This window comes from Parambassis ranga, chromosome 19 (genome assembly GCF_900634625.1).
Source record: "Parambassis ranga chromosome 19, fParRan2.1, whole genome shotgun sequence".
NCBI lineage: Eukaryota > Metazoa > Chordata > Actinopteri > Ambassidae > Parambassis > Parambassis ranga.
This window is the reverse complement of record NC_041039.1, coordinates 7,781,672-7,800,235: the sequence shown is the minus strand read 5'-3', so window position 1 is coordinate 7,800,235 and position 18,564 is coordinate 7,781,672. Positions and strand designations below refer to the sequence as shown.

Genomic DNA, 18,564 nt, shown 5'->3' with positions numbered 1-18,564 from the left:
TAATGGCAAGACCATCCCTAGATACAACCGTGCTTCTCATTAGATGGAAGCACCTTCTGAGTCCAGCGATCTGGGTACAGCACAAAAAGGTCATATACTCACTCCATGTGTGTAACTGCATCTAAGAATAGCTGTACAAGCCACTGCATTCTCTTGACAATTTAACTATGAATATACAGTTAGGGAAAAATATTTGAACCCCTTCCACAAATGGAAGAAACATAAAATAACTGCCAATCTCCCTCGGTCTGGAGCTTCACGCAAGATCTCACCTCATGGAATTTCAATGATAATAAGAGCGGTGAGGAAGAATCAGCCCAGAACTACTCAGGAGGAACCTGTCAATGCTCTTAAGGCAGCTGGGAGCATGGTCACCAAGAAAACAGTTGGTACCACTGTTAACACTAGAATCCTGCAGCTCCCGCAAGGTCACCCTGCTAAAGAAGGCACATGTCCCCTCTGAGATGTGTGCAAACCTTGTGGCCAACTACCAGAAATGTCTGACCTCTGTGATTGCCAACAAAGGTTTTGCCATCAAGTACTAAAGCACGTTTTGTGAAGGGATCAAACACTTATTTCATCATTAAAAAGCTTTGTTATCTCTTACTGAAATCCACTTTTCCACTGAAATTATAGTAGGCAAACCTACAAAATCAGTAGGGGTTCAAACAATTGTTTTCCCTATATTTATTTGTTTACCGACATCATAAAGTCTTGAATCCTATATGCAAACTGTATTATTTAACTAAGCTCTCCATTGCCAACCTGCAACACAGCGATCATGTTTAAAAGACTAACCACTGTGCATGTTCGTGACTTTATGACAGATGGTAGCCTAAAGGTCAAAAACACACATGAGGCTCACAGTAGAGGGATCAATGCAGTAGGATGCCCCTGTGTGTCTGTGGTGGATCCACCTCGGGAGCAATGCCACCAAAGGCTTCTTTTGAACTCAGCCAGCTACAAAGAAGGACCCCCTACTTCAGGTCCTGATTCCATGAAGGCAGGCAGCACCAAGTTTAGAGACACCTACACCCCATTCATTCATTCACTCACAGGCTCCCAGGAGTCCATTCAGTGCCGTGAACAAAACTAATTTACCATTGAACTACAGATTCAATAAACTGGTCTGACTGGATAATCTGCAAAATGACAGAAACACCTCAGCAGGCATTAATCTAGATAATCACATAATTAAACAATTAAAAGAACATTAAATGCATTCAAATGCAAATTCTTTTTAATGTGCCTGTAAATTGTAACATTAACATGTTAAATGCAAAGTGCCAAAGGTCTACCCTCTGGGACTTCAGAAGCTGTTCTTTCCAACAGACAGAGGAATCACACGGGAGTCCCACTGCCCGACTCTCACATCTGACTGGATGTTCTATGATCTACTCTTTACTTAATGAGGTGTCATGTACAGTTTATATAAAAGGTGTGACCTTATTAAACTGTGAGCGAAAGGCTGAAGCTATAGCTGGGGAAAGATAAATGGCACGGCTGTATAGAAACTCATTCTGCCTGTAACGTCCATGGGGCAAGAAGCTCTCACTCCAATTGGCCAAAGATGTATTACTGACATTGGTGGCTCCATTAAAATGGTGATGCTGAATAAATTATAAGCAATATAAAAAAAAATGATTTTATTCAAAATGCTTGTAAAACAAAATCTTAACACAATTTATAGAACCAAGAAATAACCGTTTTATACTGGAAGCTGTGGCAGATGAACAAATTAATATTTTAAGTGCACTCACATAATAACAAAAAATGTATTCTATGCATTTTCACTCCTGAGTGTAAATAAATAAATGCAGAAGGAAAAAGATGGCTACTCTTTAAATTAAAACCATTTTTTTGGCAGACTGTGCCAAGCTCTCCAAACACTATTCTTGTGATTCTTTTTCTTTAACTTGATTTCTGACAGCCAATTCAATTAGGCTGGATATGTGTGGGTGTAAAAAAAAAATGCAACATGACAAACTAAGAAGATGGATGGCAACCTTTGCTTCACCATTAAAATCACAATTGCGTCGCATTGAAACTCAATCTATTGCCGTATTACCGGCTGCGGCAAAATGAACACAGCTTGGACTGCAGAGCCAGACAGGGTCATAACTAACCACCCTCTGCAGCTCTTTTCTTTTCTGCATGCTGGCTTTTTATTTTCAGCGGCTTGGTTTATCACTATTAAATAAATGCAGGCAGTAAGTTTCAAATATAAAGCTCAAGGGAAATAAAGAACATTCCAATTTGTTAAGTGTTTAATTTTCCAAAGATAAGGCAGAGTGACTCATCAGCCACCTGACCATATTACTGGCAGTCTGTGGCTAAGTGTTGTCTGGCCAAACCCTTGTTGGAGTCATCAGGGGCCAGGGAGGAGCTGACCTGCTGGTAGATGAAGGAGTACAGGCTGACGTCAGGGCGCCGACTAAGGCAGTTCTTACACACCGAGTTGTAGTACTGCCCCAGGAGATCATACACCTCACCTGTGATGAAGAAAAGCAGACAGTTTATTGTCTAGACTCAAAAGTCAAAGATAACCCAGCAAAGAAAAAGTAGACAAGTTTTTCATGTAGAAACTGTGACACAATTTTAAAAAATGTGTCACAATGTAAAAATGTTGTTGGCACTTCAATCAAAAAGTGCAAAAAAGGAAGGAACAGACACAAGGAGAAAAAAAAGAAGCGGCTGGACACGGCTGTTTGTCTTACCAACACTGACGTTTCTCTGAGTGAGGAAAGAGTGCATGTTGTGGACATCTGTCATGAGTTCGCTGTCACCGAAGGTGAAATAGGCTACATCTCGGCCCGCCTCAGCAGCTGCCAGCATCTGGAGCAGAGCTGGAGGAAAAGAAGAGAACAGTCAGAGACAGAGCATAGACTGACTGAGGCTTGTTTTAAATGTATTTACTGAGCCTGAAATAACAAGAAAGGTAGAGAAAAGGACCTTTTCTATGCATTTTCACTGTCTCATGTATAAAAAATACAAATAAAAAGAGATCTGATGTTTTCATTGAAACAGAGTGGCAAAAGCCTATGAAGCTGGTAATATAAAAGGTAAGTAATCGGGGGAATAGGTCTCACCCCCACTGAGAACTCTGGATTAGTTACAAAGGAAGGCGAGGTCTGGCCCCGGAGAGCTGTGAATATTTTAAAAGACTGGAAATATGTCTGCTGATTAATAAAGGTTGGGGCAACACCAAGTTAATGAGCAAAACTCTACCAACATTTTCAGATGAGGGCTAAGCTAAATATCTCTACATTTCAGCAGTTTTTTTCTCATACTCTGTTTCAATGATCTGGCAATTAAAAAAATAAGTGGCTATGTGAGGCCACAGACAGTAAACCCAGGCAGAGAACAGCATATGAATTACGAAGCCTTTCCCCAGAGGCATGTCATTAGGCAGACAGTAGGTGATTTTGTCTATAGAGGGTTGTGCCTTGTTATAGCTAATTATAAATATACATGGTATAATTTTTAAACATGAATGTTCAAGAGAACGCAAGAAGTAGAGCTGCTAGTGAAAATGTTTTGCTAACACCTTCTTGGAGCGCCCTGGTCAGTGACAGTGATACAAGGCACAGACAGAGAGCGGCAACAGATTGATGGACTGAAGCAGGCGATCAATTTCACTATTAATGAAACATATTAACTTTGTCATTTGATCAATAAGAGGAAGGCGACAAATAGGGCTTAAGTAAATGAATGCATTCCTGGAAGACAAATGGATGCCCACACTGATCAGCTGGAGCCATTCAATCTAAAATGTATTTGGTTATTTCCAGGAAGAGACTCCAATTAGGCTGCCAAGGGTACAGAGATGATTTCAAACCCCTTTTCGTCACAAGATCCGTTACATTAGTGCTTACCTTTGAGACGTGTGTCACCACCAAAAACCCCACAGCCCCAGTTCCCTGTTGCCACTGCTGAGAGATTTTCACTTTGTTCCTCAGGGCGTGCAAAGCCACAGTAAGCCTACACGAACAGAGAATATTAAAGGTGAAACTGACATATTGATAAAGTGTTCATAATAAATTCTGGCAGCTAGTTTTGGACTCCATATATTTTATCTTAAATCCTCACAATAAATTAATTCATTTATCAAGAATTGTGAACAAACCAGGTTTTGTTTCAAGTTATTTTCAACCTAACCGTACACTGCCATTAAAATTACACATTAAACCAGGAATCAGATCTGGCTCCCACGAGGCCCTTATTCTCCCACCAGTTTATGTCCTTATAAACTCAAATGAAATGTAGAGAGAAACAAAGTAATCACATTTTCTGTAGGCCTGTGTTTGACCCATCATTCTGAACTTATGTTTTGTGTCATTTTGTTGCATAGTGCTTTTCATACATACATTATTTGCAGATAGTGTGAAACTGATACAGATTTTACATATTAATAATTTGACTAAAGTGCATAACGAGAATATTTGACAGGTCAGGTGGGTTGTAAGTCACATGAACACGACATGTTAAATGAAAGATCTGAACGGCATTAATTTTCACTTTAAAACTGAAGTTAATAGCGAAAATAGCACGTGCCCATCCTCCTCCTGACCAGTCATAAATTCTTCCTGTGAAAGGGCAGATATGACAGTTAGCTGAACAATATTCGAAACAGGATTGATCTTGGTGTTGGTGCATTCCTCACACGTCTGTCAGACCTGTCAAACCCCTCCATGCTTTCTGGCAGCAGACTTGACACCATCAACATCTTGATTTTCTATTACAAATTGACATGACTATTCTGGGGAGATTACACACGTGGATGCAGTACTGTTTAAAAAAAGCTGTGATTAATTGCTCTGAGGCCAATTATGTTCATTCAAATTCATTCTGGGCCTAATGGACAGTGTAATGAATATGATTATGCTTTTTCCTCTGCAAATGCAACAATCTATCAGTGCATGTTACATGCATATGGCACTCCTGTTTACTCTGTGAAAAGTAAACAGGAGTCAATATCACTCAGCTGACATTTGTGATGAAATTGTTTTTCCATTAGAAAGCAAATGGATTTAAACTGAAGCCATTTAATCTGGGCAAAATAAACGACACGATTACAGGTATAAACCTTTAAGGCGGCAGAGCTATGGTGGTCTACAGTGGGAGAACTATGCTAGGCCCAAAGCTGTTCATTTGTCTTCAAAGCAGCACTTTGTTTTCTATTGAAATGACACCAATATGTTCTTATTATTGTCATTTGAACTAATCTGTTTCATGCACAATGTAGCAATGATAACATACAAACAACAATAAAAAAAAGAAACAGGAATACGAGTTAAAAGAGAAGCAAACCTTTTTAAGTTCTCGATTGATTTTCACAGGGTGAAACTGTTCAAGAAAGTTCCTGAACTGCAGCGCATCAATGGCCACAATCTCTGTGCATCTTCTCTGCCAGGCATCACTAAAACAAATCACAGAAATGGGACATAAACATATTGTACTTCCAGGATTAGCTAACAGCCATGCTGGGCAGTAAAAAGGAGCAGGTTACTGCCACACTACCACCTCTACTTGGACAAATGTCAAGATGCACCTGACCTTCTGCAGTTGTTTACCATTATTCAGTCATAAATCAGTACTTGACTTAATACAAATAGTGACCTGATGATGGAGCTCAATTAAACGTCAGTTACTATTTTGTAATTCAGAGGATTCCTTCTGACTTTTTTGTTGATCTGTGAAAAGCTAAAACGTCAGCCTAATAGTAATACACGTCATAGGCAATTCATGCTATGGTAATTCATTCTTATATTGAAAGCAGTCATTATAATATAATATATATTAATATATTATATATAATAAATTATATATAATATAAATAAATACCTTGGAGTTGTGTCCTGGTGGCTTCCATCCCACTGATAGGTCTGTGCATACCCAGTGTATTTACTGTACTGCTGCGTTCCTAATTAAAACACACATTAAGTGAGACATCAGTCACACTTTCATCATTAATTACAAGAAAACACATTTTAATATTAAACACTTTTCATGGAGAGTAACAGCCACAGCTGTCTCATGACAAGAACAAAGGTCAAGTTATTACCCCCCCCCCCCCCCCCCCCCCCCCCCCCCCAGAACATTGTGAGAATCAGCGACTGACCACCAGACCACAAGGGAACACTCTACACCCGTAAAGAGGGAACAGAGGTGGGGGTAGGGAGGCAACTGCACAGTCAAACAAACGAGGCCACAAATTAACTTCCCAGTCATTAGCACTCATTAGTACCTGGCTGTCGAGAGCACTTGCAGAGATGCCTCATGCTGCAAAGTGAATAAACCAAGTGATTAGGACTGATTGGTCAGCAGGTAATAGGAGGTGCACATGGGGAGGAGGGAATCTCCAGGGTAAATTCCACTTGACAGGCACTTCACTAATAATCAGCCAGCCCTCTGTTTTTTTTTTTTTTTAAATATTAAGCAGAATTACCACCAGAATAAGACCCTGAAGTACCTGATCTACTTTACCACAGTGCTATGAAAACAAAAGATGAGCAAACAATGGAAAGAGCTACTGACCACATAGAGCATTTAAATACAGAGCTCCTATACTACTGAACAAATAAAAGATATTGTATATTTGTAGGTAATGTTAGGAATTTACAAAGTAACATTGAATTCCTGACGTCAAATTGGTACAGATTGCTTTGTGGAAACTATGCAAACACCTGACCTTTACTGGTTCTCCAAAAATAAACTCTCAGCTGAAACATCTTTGCATCTGAATTCTGCAGAAACAAAAAAAATTATGCTTTTGATTTTTATGCAACTCATTTGTGATTTAAAACTGAGATATGAAGTGGGAAACGGATCAATCTTTGCTATGGAAAGATGTGTCTGGTTATTAAAAAGATTTCCAAATACCAAACAGTTTGCATAAAAATCAGCAGGAGCTTGATCCATTCATGTGCAAATACTTCAAAACAAAGTGTCTCGTATTTGTGGTTGAACAGATATTGAAAGGTCAGAAAAATTGCCATGTAAAGGCAACTGAAGAAGTGTAACTACCGTTTTATTGCTCATGTCTGCACAGAAATAATCCACAAAAATGATATAAAAAAATAGCAGTGTAAGGTCTCCCTTGGGTCTACACTGTGCAGCGCATGTATTTTCTGACTAGTACTCCAACCACTGAATCGTATGACGTCTCCTTGATACTATTTATACTGACCGCCCCAACCGCTGCCAGACATCTAGCAATCACAGACAATTCAATTAGGCTTGGGCACTTTTGCAAATTTCAGTGCAGAGGTAAGATCCATTAGCTTCCGTACTGTATGCCAAGAAGTATCACAGGGGAATATGATTTACCACACAGCCACAACACTGTTATGGCATGGACTTTTACAAATGTGGGTGGGGACAAGAGATACAGGCAGGGTTTAATAAAGATGATGGAATGGAAGAGTCCATTAGTAGAGCAGGTCTTGGGCAGGTCTTCCAGCTATAATTAATTCTGGGCCCTCGTAATAAAGTTAAGTGGTGTAAGTGGAGGCGTAGGATAGATGGCGGGCAAGCAGTCTGAAGGTGACTCCGCCAAAGCGAGAAGCTTATATTCTGCAGTGTGACTGGGAGGACGTCTCTAGTGCCTAATTTTTTTGTTATAATTCAAACCTGTTTCTTTTGAAATGTTCAAACATTCAGCTAAGGAGCTCCTTTTCTGACAGGACACTGAAGCTGTATATCGCTCTCCTTAAAGCCACACTCACAAAATTGCCAATTTACAACACAGAGTTGCCCACAGTGTAAGATTCAGACTAACATGTTAACTTACCATTACCAAAATATAAACAAAGCATTAGCATTTTAAAATGATGCAATATACACAGATATTATTGTCACATGTTTGCAGTGATCAGCATACACATAATTTGCTGTACTGACAGGTATTTGTTTTTTTTTATTTTTTTTTTAATATATCCTTTATGGGGTCTCTATACACAGTTGAACTGTTAAAAGAAGGAGCTTATCTGTCACATCAAATGCAAAAAAAAAAAAATGTTTGTGCTGTGTAACCAATAAAAGCTCTTTCTAATGTAAACTATTTCATGAAAGCTGTAACGTATTCAGACATGTTGAACTTATTAAGGGCTTCTAAGATATAGCTAAAATGTAGAGACTTAAATTGTCTTATTGAATGTCTGAATGGCAGCTGGACCTGCATACACTTTGTTTGTTTTTTTACTTCTTCACTGACTACACTACTGGCTGTCTAACATGTTCATCAAACACAATCAAGCTGCTGCAAGAGTCTAGACAAACAGTGTTGGACAAATAAAAAAAGAGAAGAAAAACAGACAGGTGCCATCAGCCTCCTGCTGGGACTCTTGTTTCTGGGTCTATTGGCCTGTCCCAGCTTTGTTTGTTGCAAACACTCAATATTAAAGCACAGGCAGTTGGAATTCTTCAACAGAAAGACCCAACAGAGCAATCAGGACGTAGCCTCCATCTCCCATCTCTACACTTTGCAGCCAATCAAAAAGAAATGTGTGACAAGGACAGCAAACATCCTTTATCCTCCTGTTGACTCAGAATGGGGTAAAGTTGTACACTTCATGCTGTGTGTGACTACAAATATATAGAATCTTTCTTCAGCCAAATTATTGGACAAGCATTAAAATGAAGGAAGCTATGGCATTATTGATCTGACCTGGATCAATTAATTAAATAATGAATAATTGAATTGTAGGGTTGTAGGAGAGTTTTTTTTCTTAATTACTGACCTGTGATTATCAGACATTCATTATGATCCAGGGCTTCGGTGAAGAGACGAGAAATAATTAGCTCGGGGTTTACAAGAAAGCGGATTTCCTCTTGAACAAGACCCGAACTGGTGACACCTCCTCCCACAAACTGATTGGCAAAATCCACCTGCATATAAAGACAATTTGTTGATTATCAATTAGTCATTAGAGAAATATTTATACCACAACTTTTTTACAAAACAAAAACATTTCGAAAAATAATACTGTCACAGAAAGTGCAATATGAGGCTTCCTGAACTTAGACAACAGGAGGAAAACACCTCGTGAAATGGTCTCTGCCCTTTTTATTCTATTTGTGACAGAATCCTTGACAAGCTGATTGGGAAGGTGGCCTGAGGTGCCGGCATTACTCAGACATCTGTCCCCTATGCCAAAATGAGCTCTCCCCAGGAGCAGCACTTAAGTGTGCAGCTGCCAGTGGCAAATATCAAATCAAGAGAGCAGTCAAAAGTAAACATCTTCCACCAGTCATTGCATACTGCTGAAGTGTTGTTTTTTTTTTTTATTTTAGTCTGTTTACAATTCAAATTAAATACACACCCCCATTGTTTTAGCCCAGAAAGACGTAATAATCTGTTGTTTTAGTATTAAAGCAGCCATGTGGAACATATAATCACATAATTTCAAGACTGGCAGTTGTTGCTCTTTGGTCTGTAGACAGTCCAGACCAAACCCCTTCGTAACCCCAGGAAGAAGCTGCACAGGGGTGAGCAGCAGTCTAAGAGCTGATCTCCCTAAACTGGTCACTCAACTCTGGGACAGTGAGCCGGCCTCCAAAGTCTGCTTTGACAAGCTGTCAGCACCTCACCACCACCCCCACCCCAGCAGAGCATCCATCAATCCAAGCTGTGGCGTGCCCCGGAGCTGGTCATGTGTGCACATCAGCTGTCAGTTAGTGGCAACTGGAGGCAAACAAAAGGTGAAAGCCAGAGCACGCCATCCTGACAGTGTATGGGAAGCATGGCCGACACAGAGAGCAGAAGAGGCTCAGAGGCCTCGACCCCAGTCCCAGCACACACTCCCTTCGACATGTCATGGGCTCCCTCAAAGGTCTTTTCAGCAGCAGTAAGCATTCTGGGTGGAAGGGTCCAGAAAGATGTGCCTAAGTGACTGACTACAGAAGAGGGGATAAAAGACAGAAACCAACCACAAGAAGGAACAGCGCGCAAACAAACAGCTCCTTTGAGCACATTAAGTCCCTATGTTGTCTTTTACTAATGGCAGACTTCTTCTCCTCTGAGTCTTACCTGAAGCATTCCATAACCATCATCTTCAATGGTCCCTTCACAGGTAATGTGCAGCTTTGTGAGCTGAGTCTGTGAGCTGAAACACAAAGATTGTTTTCCAGTTGAAAGAAAATGGATCTCTGCTTGCAGCCAAACAGCCTATTGCAGGATCTCTCTTAAAAACAATAACACACTTCTTCTACAACTATAATAATGATAGTAGTGTCTGACCTTTTCCAATTTAGGGGTTTATCTAGACTTTTCCGCGTGAATGTTATGAGTCCTGTAGGCACTGAAAGACAAAAATGTAAATTTAAAGAGTGTCAAGACTTCCATTTTGTAATTTAATCATGAAAATGAAATCCAACCTCACTAATCCACATACTTTTCTCAGTGACACTTTTAAAATAGCACATCAGGGTTTTCAGCTTCTCAATCTTCCGTGAAGAGGACCCCTCAAACAACCTGGAGGCAAAGAGAAATTATGGTTTCCAATAAAACAAAATAGTTGATATTATGTGACATATTGTGCTCTTTCCACAGAAAATAATTCACAAATCACACAATCAAAAAACTACAGCTAGGACCTGGAAGAATTGCTCTCTGGATAGGCAGAGCTATAGAGACACATAACCTCCACTTTAGCCATGTGAGTTCAGTCATGCTTTAACTTTTGATATGAATTAGTTCATCTCTCACTCAGCTTTCTTTTCAGTCACTAGCCGATTATGTAGACGCTCTTCCACTGTAACGACAACGGAGTTGCCCCAGGCTCACCCTACCAGAGCAACTCATGTGCCACTTCACAGCACTCACACAAAAAAGGAGAGAGGGAAACAGGGCTCCTCACTTTGGGGATACATTAAGAAGCCCTGTGCCCTTTTTAAACAACAGAGTCCTCAACAGGCAAAAAGGGTCAATCCCTCATGGAATGTACAACATGCACACACCCACACACAAAGCAGTTAGCAGTGAGTTGCAGTAGATGGGCCTGAATGCACTTTAAGCATTAAGCCCACCATCTCAAACCAACTCTATGAAGAACCCCACGGCCCACCTCACATGCCACAATAAAAGAAGAGAAATTTCATGTGAGGGAAATGAAACCATGACAAAAGCTTGATGCACTGAGAGCCCTTCAGGGGCCAAAAAACTCATTCATTGAACTCAACTCCAGCATTCATTTCTCTTTTTTGTCACTGTGTCCCCTAGAAACAATCATGCCTCATGTAGTCCTCAGGGAAAATGTCTTTGACATAAGTTAGCCACTAGTGAGGGTAGCCTTTTAGTAACAAATTGCAATGTGGTCTTTGGGAATAGAGAATTAATTCACAATTATATAACAGCAATATACCTCCTACAGATGAGCAGAAAGCTATGATGTAATGCAGAAAAAGGGTATATGTGACTCGGTACAGCAGCTGGGACTCTGCACAGGCAAAAACTGGAAAAATTAGTCAAGAAACTCCTTATAGTGAAATAATCAATATACCGGTAGTTAGAATAGTTTCTATACAGAAACCCAGAGCCAAGTCTTAATCACTTTTAACTCAATGTAAATAAGATGGAATTCTGATGCGACTGAACTCTTTTACTGCCTTCTGCAAGAAGCCAATGACCTTCCCTATTGTCAAAGGCAGCCATCTGAGTCAATGTTAATCTAATATCCTCTTCCATTTAGGTAATTACAGTGTGATGCCAACAGAGATGAGGGAGATGACTAAGCAGTGATTTGCAGACTCATTTTAACAGTGAAACTTTACAGGTAGGTATTAGGAAACCCTGTGGTAATGCTAGAATAAAAGCACCAGTTTTGCAAAAATAAATAAATAACTAAAATCAATCACATAGGACTCCCACATGAAGATACTCATCAATCTCTTAGTTGTGAAGTGTGCAGTGAAACCATGAAAAGGTGAAATAAGTTATTATGGAAGTAATAATATTATGACTCGGCAAATAAATTGAAACATCTGGTTCTATCAGGCAAAGCAGGCACAAATCATTTACAGTGTAAGAGTTGTTTGCTCTCATGTCCAGCCATGAGATGGAATTATTTGTGAGAAAAGCATATACAGTGGTGCCCCCTCATGGAAATGAAGCTAGTTGCCACATCAGCATAACTTACAGACATGTTATATAACTTCAAACACCAGATTGCTGCGTTACCTGACAAAGTTGATGTCTGGGTAGTTGCAGTACTCCGTCCTTCTGGAGTTCCGTCGGGGGAAGGTGCAGAAGAAGGCGTTGGCGAGCAGACATGCCACCTGCTCCTGAGACATGGTGATGGAGTGGTTCATGCCTCTCTTGAGGAGGGGTATTGGCTATAGGAGGGACGGAGGCACAACCGAGAAGGTCAAAATAATTTGTTTTGGCAATTTAGCAAACAAGACACTAGAGTGTACTGAATAAAAGCAATAATTTGGTACTACTCTGTGCTTCTTTAATCAGACATAATAATTAGAATCAAGGTCCATTTATGCTTGCGCATGTGAGACACTGTCCAAGAAAAAGGTTATGAGTTTATAAATAAACAACACATCTATGTTACAATAAAACTGGAGAAATAGTAAAAATTATGTTGGTTACAAGTTAGTAGAAAAAATAACCACAACCAAACAAAGTTTATTGCAGGTGACAGAAATAAACCTTTGAAATGCATTGCACAGCAAATCTTTAGTCTTTAGTCATTTGTAAACTTCCTTTATTTTTAATGCTGTGTTTAAATCATTTTGGGTAATGGTATTACTTATGTGAACACTAATTAATCAAACTGCAAATACAATATGTGAAATTAAAATTAAATTGTGGTTTTCTTGCTCAAAAGAATATCCTAAACCATTTTAATGAGCTCTAAGCACACATCTTCATCATCTACATGCTAGTGAACCAGATGGCCAAAAAGGCTATAAAACATCTGACAAATGAACATCAATAGTACCATGCCTTGACCTGCCCATTTTTACAACAATTTCACAAGATTATTTGTCATGTTGTGACCTTTGGGACCAACCTGCTGCAGTGATCTACTATGTCACAGACCAGTGAGTTAGTGTCCGATGGTTAGTGATGGGTGTTACCTTGGTGCAGAGCTCCGATGTTCTCAGTGCTAATTGCACCATGTCTGGCAGCAGGGAGTCAAACAGATGTTCAGCAGCATCAGGCTCCAGGACCTTGGAGAGAGCAAGAGGTCTGTTTATGTTTGCTGTTTCGCCACAAAACTCAGCTGTGACATTATTAGCTGTTGGGGCTGGTTAGTATCAGACAGACAGATGAAATAAGCTCGATATCAAAATACTGAGACACTAGACAATTTGTATGGAAAAACAAATATTGCCAAAATCCTACTATTCTGTATATGCACATGAAGAAAACTGATATCCCATACACATGGACTGGAAAAAGGAATGGGAAAGATATGGCCTTATATTATTTCAATACATATGGCCTCATCTATAATACTACCACCACATCTACACATTAAAGCAAAAATATCTATAACCAGACAACACTTTTAGACAACACATTTTATATCCTACCCATAAATACAGCCATATTGGCTACAAAATGTCCGAATGATCAATAACATGGCAATTTCATCAAGGTTGCACAGCCATGCCAACTGATTAAACTGTCTTCCTGGAAGAGATGCAAATGTCCGAGCATTTGAAATGGAAAGGACAGTGTGTTCCCAGGACAAGGGAGCAGTGACTTGTGATTTAGCCTGGAACATTTATATTATGGCAAAGGAAGCCTGGCTAAACACTGTCATAAGTAATGACCTGGCTGCCATCATAAACTTCTCCTCTGGGTGTAATAAATGAAGCCAGTTGACAGGGAGAGACGGTGGATATAGCTGAGGTAGTATAAGCTGAGCTCTTTAAATCAGCTGAAGACAGTGCATCAAATCAGCTGAACAAACTCTCTCTGTATGACTTGATACAGGTCTGTACATCACAATAAACTGACAATGCAATCAAGAAAGATACAGGGGTTTGGGCAATGAGAAACCAGGGCTCCCATGAAGATATGGCCCTGCTCCTATTTCTCACAGATCGGAGAAATAACACAATCTGCTCGACTGAGACCATGTAAAAATAAAACACCTGTGTGCTTGTGACTGTAAAAAAAAGCACTGGTTGAGCTGGGGAGGGAGAAATGAACAAAATGAATGCTGTCCATCAATAACTATTTATTTATTCATGAGGTACGCATGCTGAGATGAATATTCAATGAAGAAGCCTGACCTGTCACTCCGTGCCATTCATGTCTACGTTTCTCTGACACTCACAATCAAAGAGCTACATCTGGCTATGGGCAGAGGAGATGTCAAAAGGGAGTACATTATATTGCATCATTTGCGTTCAGCATATTAGATCGGAAGTGGAATATCTTCTTTAATTAAATGTGTTAACAAACACCAGTATTATACTGCTGGCTAGTTCTTCTTTAGGATATCAGACTATTAAAACACAGATTTGTAACAGAGGAAAGCTCTACATGAGAGGCAATAAACATTTGTTGCGAGTGTGTGAGTGTGTGTATATATCAAGTCTGCAATAACACACACCATAAATAAAGCAAGTGTATTTTGTGTGAGCAACAGTGACATTTATGTGGCTGTAAAAAGTTACCTGCAAGTGTCAAATATGACATCAATTTTACAGTCAAACAAGCAAAGTGTAAGTTTTTACAGAACAACCAATCACCTCCACCAAAATAATTAACAAAACAATGTTTGATGTTATTACATAATTTCACTCGTCATTTATAAGAGACATCACACTATACCAGACGTGACGGAATCCAATTTGAGCTACTGACAACAAACCCTCTGCCTAAAGCATCTCACCATGTTGAGATTTCAACTAATAGAATATTTTTATAACATCATTTATGACTTATCTGATTCAACAGTAAAATATTCCTGGAGATATAATGCCAGCATTTTTTTTTCTGACAAAGTATTTAATGTGACCTTTTGAGATAAAATAATTCCTTCAGCCACTGCCATGCGAGGCTGCAACATTCTCCCCATTGTGAAATCCATTACTGTTCAACTGCAAAGTGACAGAAACACATTTGGCAAACTGACAGTCATGAAAAAGCCTTACATGTACCCCTTCATGTGAAATGTTAAACATTATACCAGGTGATGTATTCCAGATATGCCACATAGCACAGGAGCGAGTGATTGCTTCTTTACCATAAAGATGATAAAGCCTATTACTTATGGTCTCCCATGTTCTGTACTTCATATATAAAACACTCATGTCATGATGCTACAATGTCTCGTAATGGAATATTCCCATCTCCTTAGAGAGCCAGACAGTAGCACAGCCCCTCTGATTCTTTACACAGAATGACGTAAAGTGACGTAAAGACAACAGATGATAAATGGCCTCTAAACAAGGCCGGAGAAGACTCTGACAACTGAGACATGGCCAGTGAACCAACAGAGCTCTGCTTATGATGCAACCCAGAATTTGTCTAATAAAAAAGTCACTTGTTTACGGGCAGGAAAAAAGCAAATATCAATCACAGCTCTTGATTATACAAGTATGCAGATTTTTCAAGAAAAATGCTGCAGTAGTAGTACTGAGCTGCAGTTATTAGGCCTATCTGTTCATATTGATTCAGAATGACCTTTAATGCCATTCATGCACACAGTAATAAGAACCACTATCACTGGTTTACAATACCTTCTGTTTGGCAATTAAGTCTCATGATTGGACAGCTGTGGTTTCATTAGTCTACAACTAAACCTTTGACATCCTCAACATGTATGCTAATCTGTGTTTACATGACTGCATGCTGTTATCGATTTTGGCACATTCAAGAGGTAAAACAATAGGTATTTTTTTTAAACATAGGAAGTTCCATAACAGATTAAAGGATATGTTGTTTACCTTAGTGCAGTATAAGTGCAACGCAGTGAAGTCCCATTTCTTGGCTTGTGAGGCACTGTACCTCAACACGGCATTCTGCAACAATGAAAAAAAATAAATGGCAAAACTATTTTGAAACATTTAAGTGGCAATTACAAGCCTGTACAGTTGTATTAGAACATCCAACTACAGGTCCCATAATGCCATCTTGTGGCAGAGTTGGTAAGAGCACCCTCTAATTTGTATGCTTGAGCTTAATTTTTTCTGGTTGATTTATATAAGAGATTTATTAAATGGACAAGTCAGACACAGAATTTTACTAAAGCAGATTACTTAGATATATACTAGAACATGTCTGGAAGTGACACACGATCTTGCAAAGCAAAGCAAAAGCATATGAAACTTGCCTTCAACCCAAGTGGACTTGTAAATTTTTTATCCAACGTTTCCTTGATGAGCTCCCATCGACTCTTTTTCTGCAGAGCTTGTGTCTCCTGTGTGTGTAAAAAGTGAAAGCATCTTATTATGCAAAAGTAACATTACAAATAATCATTTTCCTTTCATACTATTGTTGAAACAACAGGTCTACAAACACATAAACTATTACCTCATCTACAACAGGGAACAAGCTCTCGCTGGAACAAGGCATCTTGACATGAGCATCATCCCACGTATCCTTAAACTTGGAAGGATATGGAACAGGAACTTTACCTTTCTGAAGAAGGTCTGTCTGTCATTGGGAAAGAAAAATACATGGCATTAGCAGATGCTAATATGTATACAAACTAAACACAGTGGTGAGTAAAATATCTTTAAGACTAAAAGAATAACTTACAAAATTTCAGACTGTGTTATGTGCAAATCTGAGATAGATATTTGCACATATGCACAAGTATTTTATATGTATATAAAAAAGAAAGAATTGCTCAAACCCTTATCATCACAGTGTGTTGGCCAGGAACATCCTTTAGTGGAGGATTTGGTCCACCACATCCAGGCATTCTCTTAAGCTCACTGATTGGGGTCCCAAGCCATTTATTATCAGTTAAGGTAGTTTCTTCATCTGTATTTTGTTCATCTGAAGACTTATCTGACTTATCCTGTCTAACAGGTAATCCTGGGGATGAGATCCCTGAAAAGAAGTCTGTTATTTTTGGACCATTTTTGACAGAACCCACTGAGCTTGTCAAGCATGTTTCTCTTTCTTGTTTCTCCAGCCCAACATCATTGTCTTCTTGATCAATATCTGTCAAAGGTTGAGTTTCTTCATCAGTATCAGACACAGAATGCTTTTCAGCATGTCTGCAATCTAGGGACTGAGCTGAGGTGCACTGAAAGTCATCATCTTCTGTCATTTCAACTTCTTCTTCGTTTTGGCAAAGTTCAGTCGTGCTGGAGTCTTCTGGGGGCTTAACCAACCATCGCTCCAGAGCATTTGTGAACTTCTTTTGCTGCCTAGGTCTGATTCTTTTCACAGAACCTTTCAGCTTTACACCTCGCACACTACCTGTTCCAGTCTTTGGCCATATATCCATCGTGGTCTCTGTTTTGCTTTCCTTTCTGCCTTGATTTAAAGTGTCCTTTCCTGAGCTGTGGCTACATAGGGAGGAATCTGGTGAAAGAAAAAGAATGTTTTCCAAAAGTTAAGCCAACAACATCTTTGTCTTACACTCTAGCAGACAATTTACCTTTAAGAGAAGATGAGGGCGATGCTGGGTCACTTGCTTCCATCCTTAGTCTCTTTGCTAAAGGTTCGAGGTCTGTCAATGCAGTCATTCTATGTAGGATGAAAACAATACACAAGAGATGGTATCCTGGAGCGCAATGGTGAAATTTAGATATTAAAACACAGAACTCACAAAACAACTTGAGCTGACACCACGAAGGAGACGCTGTTTGTCCAAACTTGATTGTTAGGCAGTCCTTTCTTCAATAAGTGAACAAATCTTACAATACGGTATGCAGCCATACATGACTGTCTACCTAAAATAATCACGTGCCAGTGAGTTAGGTAGGGACATAATTACCTTTGGAAAAATGCGTGTTTACATTTAACATATTCAGTCATGTCACTTACGCTATTTAAATGACTAAATAACCCCCAGTCTGGTCATTGCTTATTGACTAGCTGACAAGCTAACGAGTATTGCCAAAACAATTGAAAAATATAACCTTGGTTTGGATAAACACTTCAGCAAGTAGTGTCTAGTGGGACAACTTTCAATTGGAAAGAGACTCGAAGTACACTACGAACAGCTTTGCTGGTTTGTTATTGTAAAAACGCACACCCGTTTTAAACTATTCCTGAGAGTATGCTACAGATTGTTAGCTCTGTTGTTCAACGCCAAATCACTTCCGTGTACGCGTGACGTATGACCGGAAATACCGCGATACCTCATTTACATGGCACGTCTTTGTTTTCTTCTTCTTTGTGAAGAGACATTTAAGTTAACAAGTTATTTTTTTTTAAATGATTCGATTTTATTTTAGACTCAGAATAAACAGCCTTAACATAAAAAATGTACACATATTTTTAATATAACTGACCGTGAACGGAGAAAGGGCTGAAAAACCCACTCACTTATAGGAGTGGTAAAGTTATTATCCTTTAAGTCACATGACGCTTGAACACAAAAGAACAGCAACATGGTTGCATTGTATTGTGTT

The 18,564-nt window shown here is 39.3% G+C and overlaps 1 protein-coding gene and 1 long non-coding RNA gene across 6 annotated transcripts; one reads left to right on the top strand and one right to left on the bottom strand.

Moving 5' to 3' along the window:
• Positions 1-543: 543 nt before the first annotated feature.
• Positions 544-18,460, bottom strand: LOC114451904 (poly(ADP-ribose) glycohydrolase). 5 transcript variants are annotated; one of them, XM_028430882.1, is made up of 18 exons: positions 18,445-18,460; positions 17,757-17,824; positions 17,586-17,674; positions 16,830-17,509; positions 16,505-16,627; positions 16,305-16,391; positions 15,919-15,993; positions 13,090-13,182; positions 12,179-12,333; positions 10,395-10,474; positions 10,241-10,301; positions 10,031-10,106; positions 8,742-8,889; positions 5,845-5,923; positions 5,311-5,419; positions 3,876-3,981; positions 2,718-2,846; positions 544-2,492 (listed from the first exon to the last, which is right to left on the bottom strand). In XM_028430882.1, the coding sequence occupies exons 3-18, from the start codon at positions 17,671-17,673 to the stop codon at positions 2,317-2,319; spliced, it is 2,265 nt and encodes a 754-aa protein (XP_028286683.1). In that variant the 5' UTR covers position 17,674; positions 17,757-17,824; positions 18,445-18,460; the 3' UTR covers positions 544-2,316. The 5 variants fall into 5 exon arrangements, with proteins under 5 accessions (XP_028286683.1, XP_028286681.1, XP_028286680.1 ...); XM_028430880.1 differs by lacking the exon at positions 18,445-18,460 and adding an exon at positions 17,925-18,247; XM_028430879.1 differs by lacking the exon at positions 18,445-18,460 and adding an exon at positions 17,975-18,247 and having other exon boundaries at positions 17,757-17,880.
• LOC114451905 (uncharacterized) lies at positions 2,111-15,095 on the top strand. The gene is made up of 3 exons (XR_003672221.1): positions 2,111-2,182; positions 2,563-2,569; positions 15,084-15,095. It is a non-coding gene; the product is annotated as an uncharacterized LOC114451905 (long non-coding RNA).
• Positions 18,461-18,564: the final 104 nt, after the last annotated feature.

Excerpts from the sequence above, each read along its gene's own strand:
- LOC114451904 (XM_028430879.1), bottom strand. The coding sequence starts at position 17,866 with ATGGCTGCATACCGTATTGTAAGATTTGTTCACTTATTGAAGAAAGGA. Across the intron at positions 10,475-12,178 it reads CCAGACATCAACTTTGTCAG|GTTGTTTGAGGGGTCCTCTT; the intron begins GTAACGCAGCAA and ends CTTTGCCTCCAG. Across the intron at positions 5,924-8,741 it reads TGAATGTCTGATAATCACAG|GAACGCAGCAGTACAGTAAA; the intron begins GTCAGTAATTAA and ends TGTTTTAATTAG.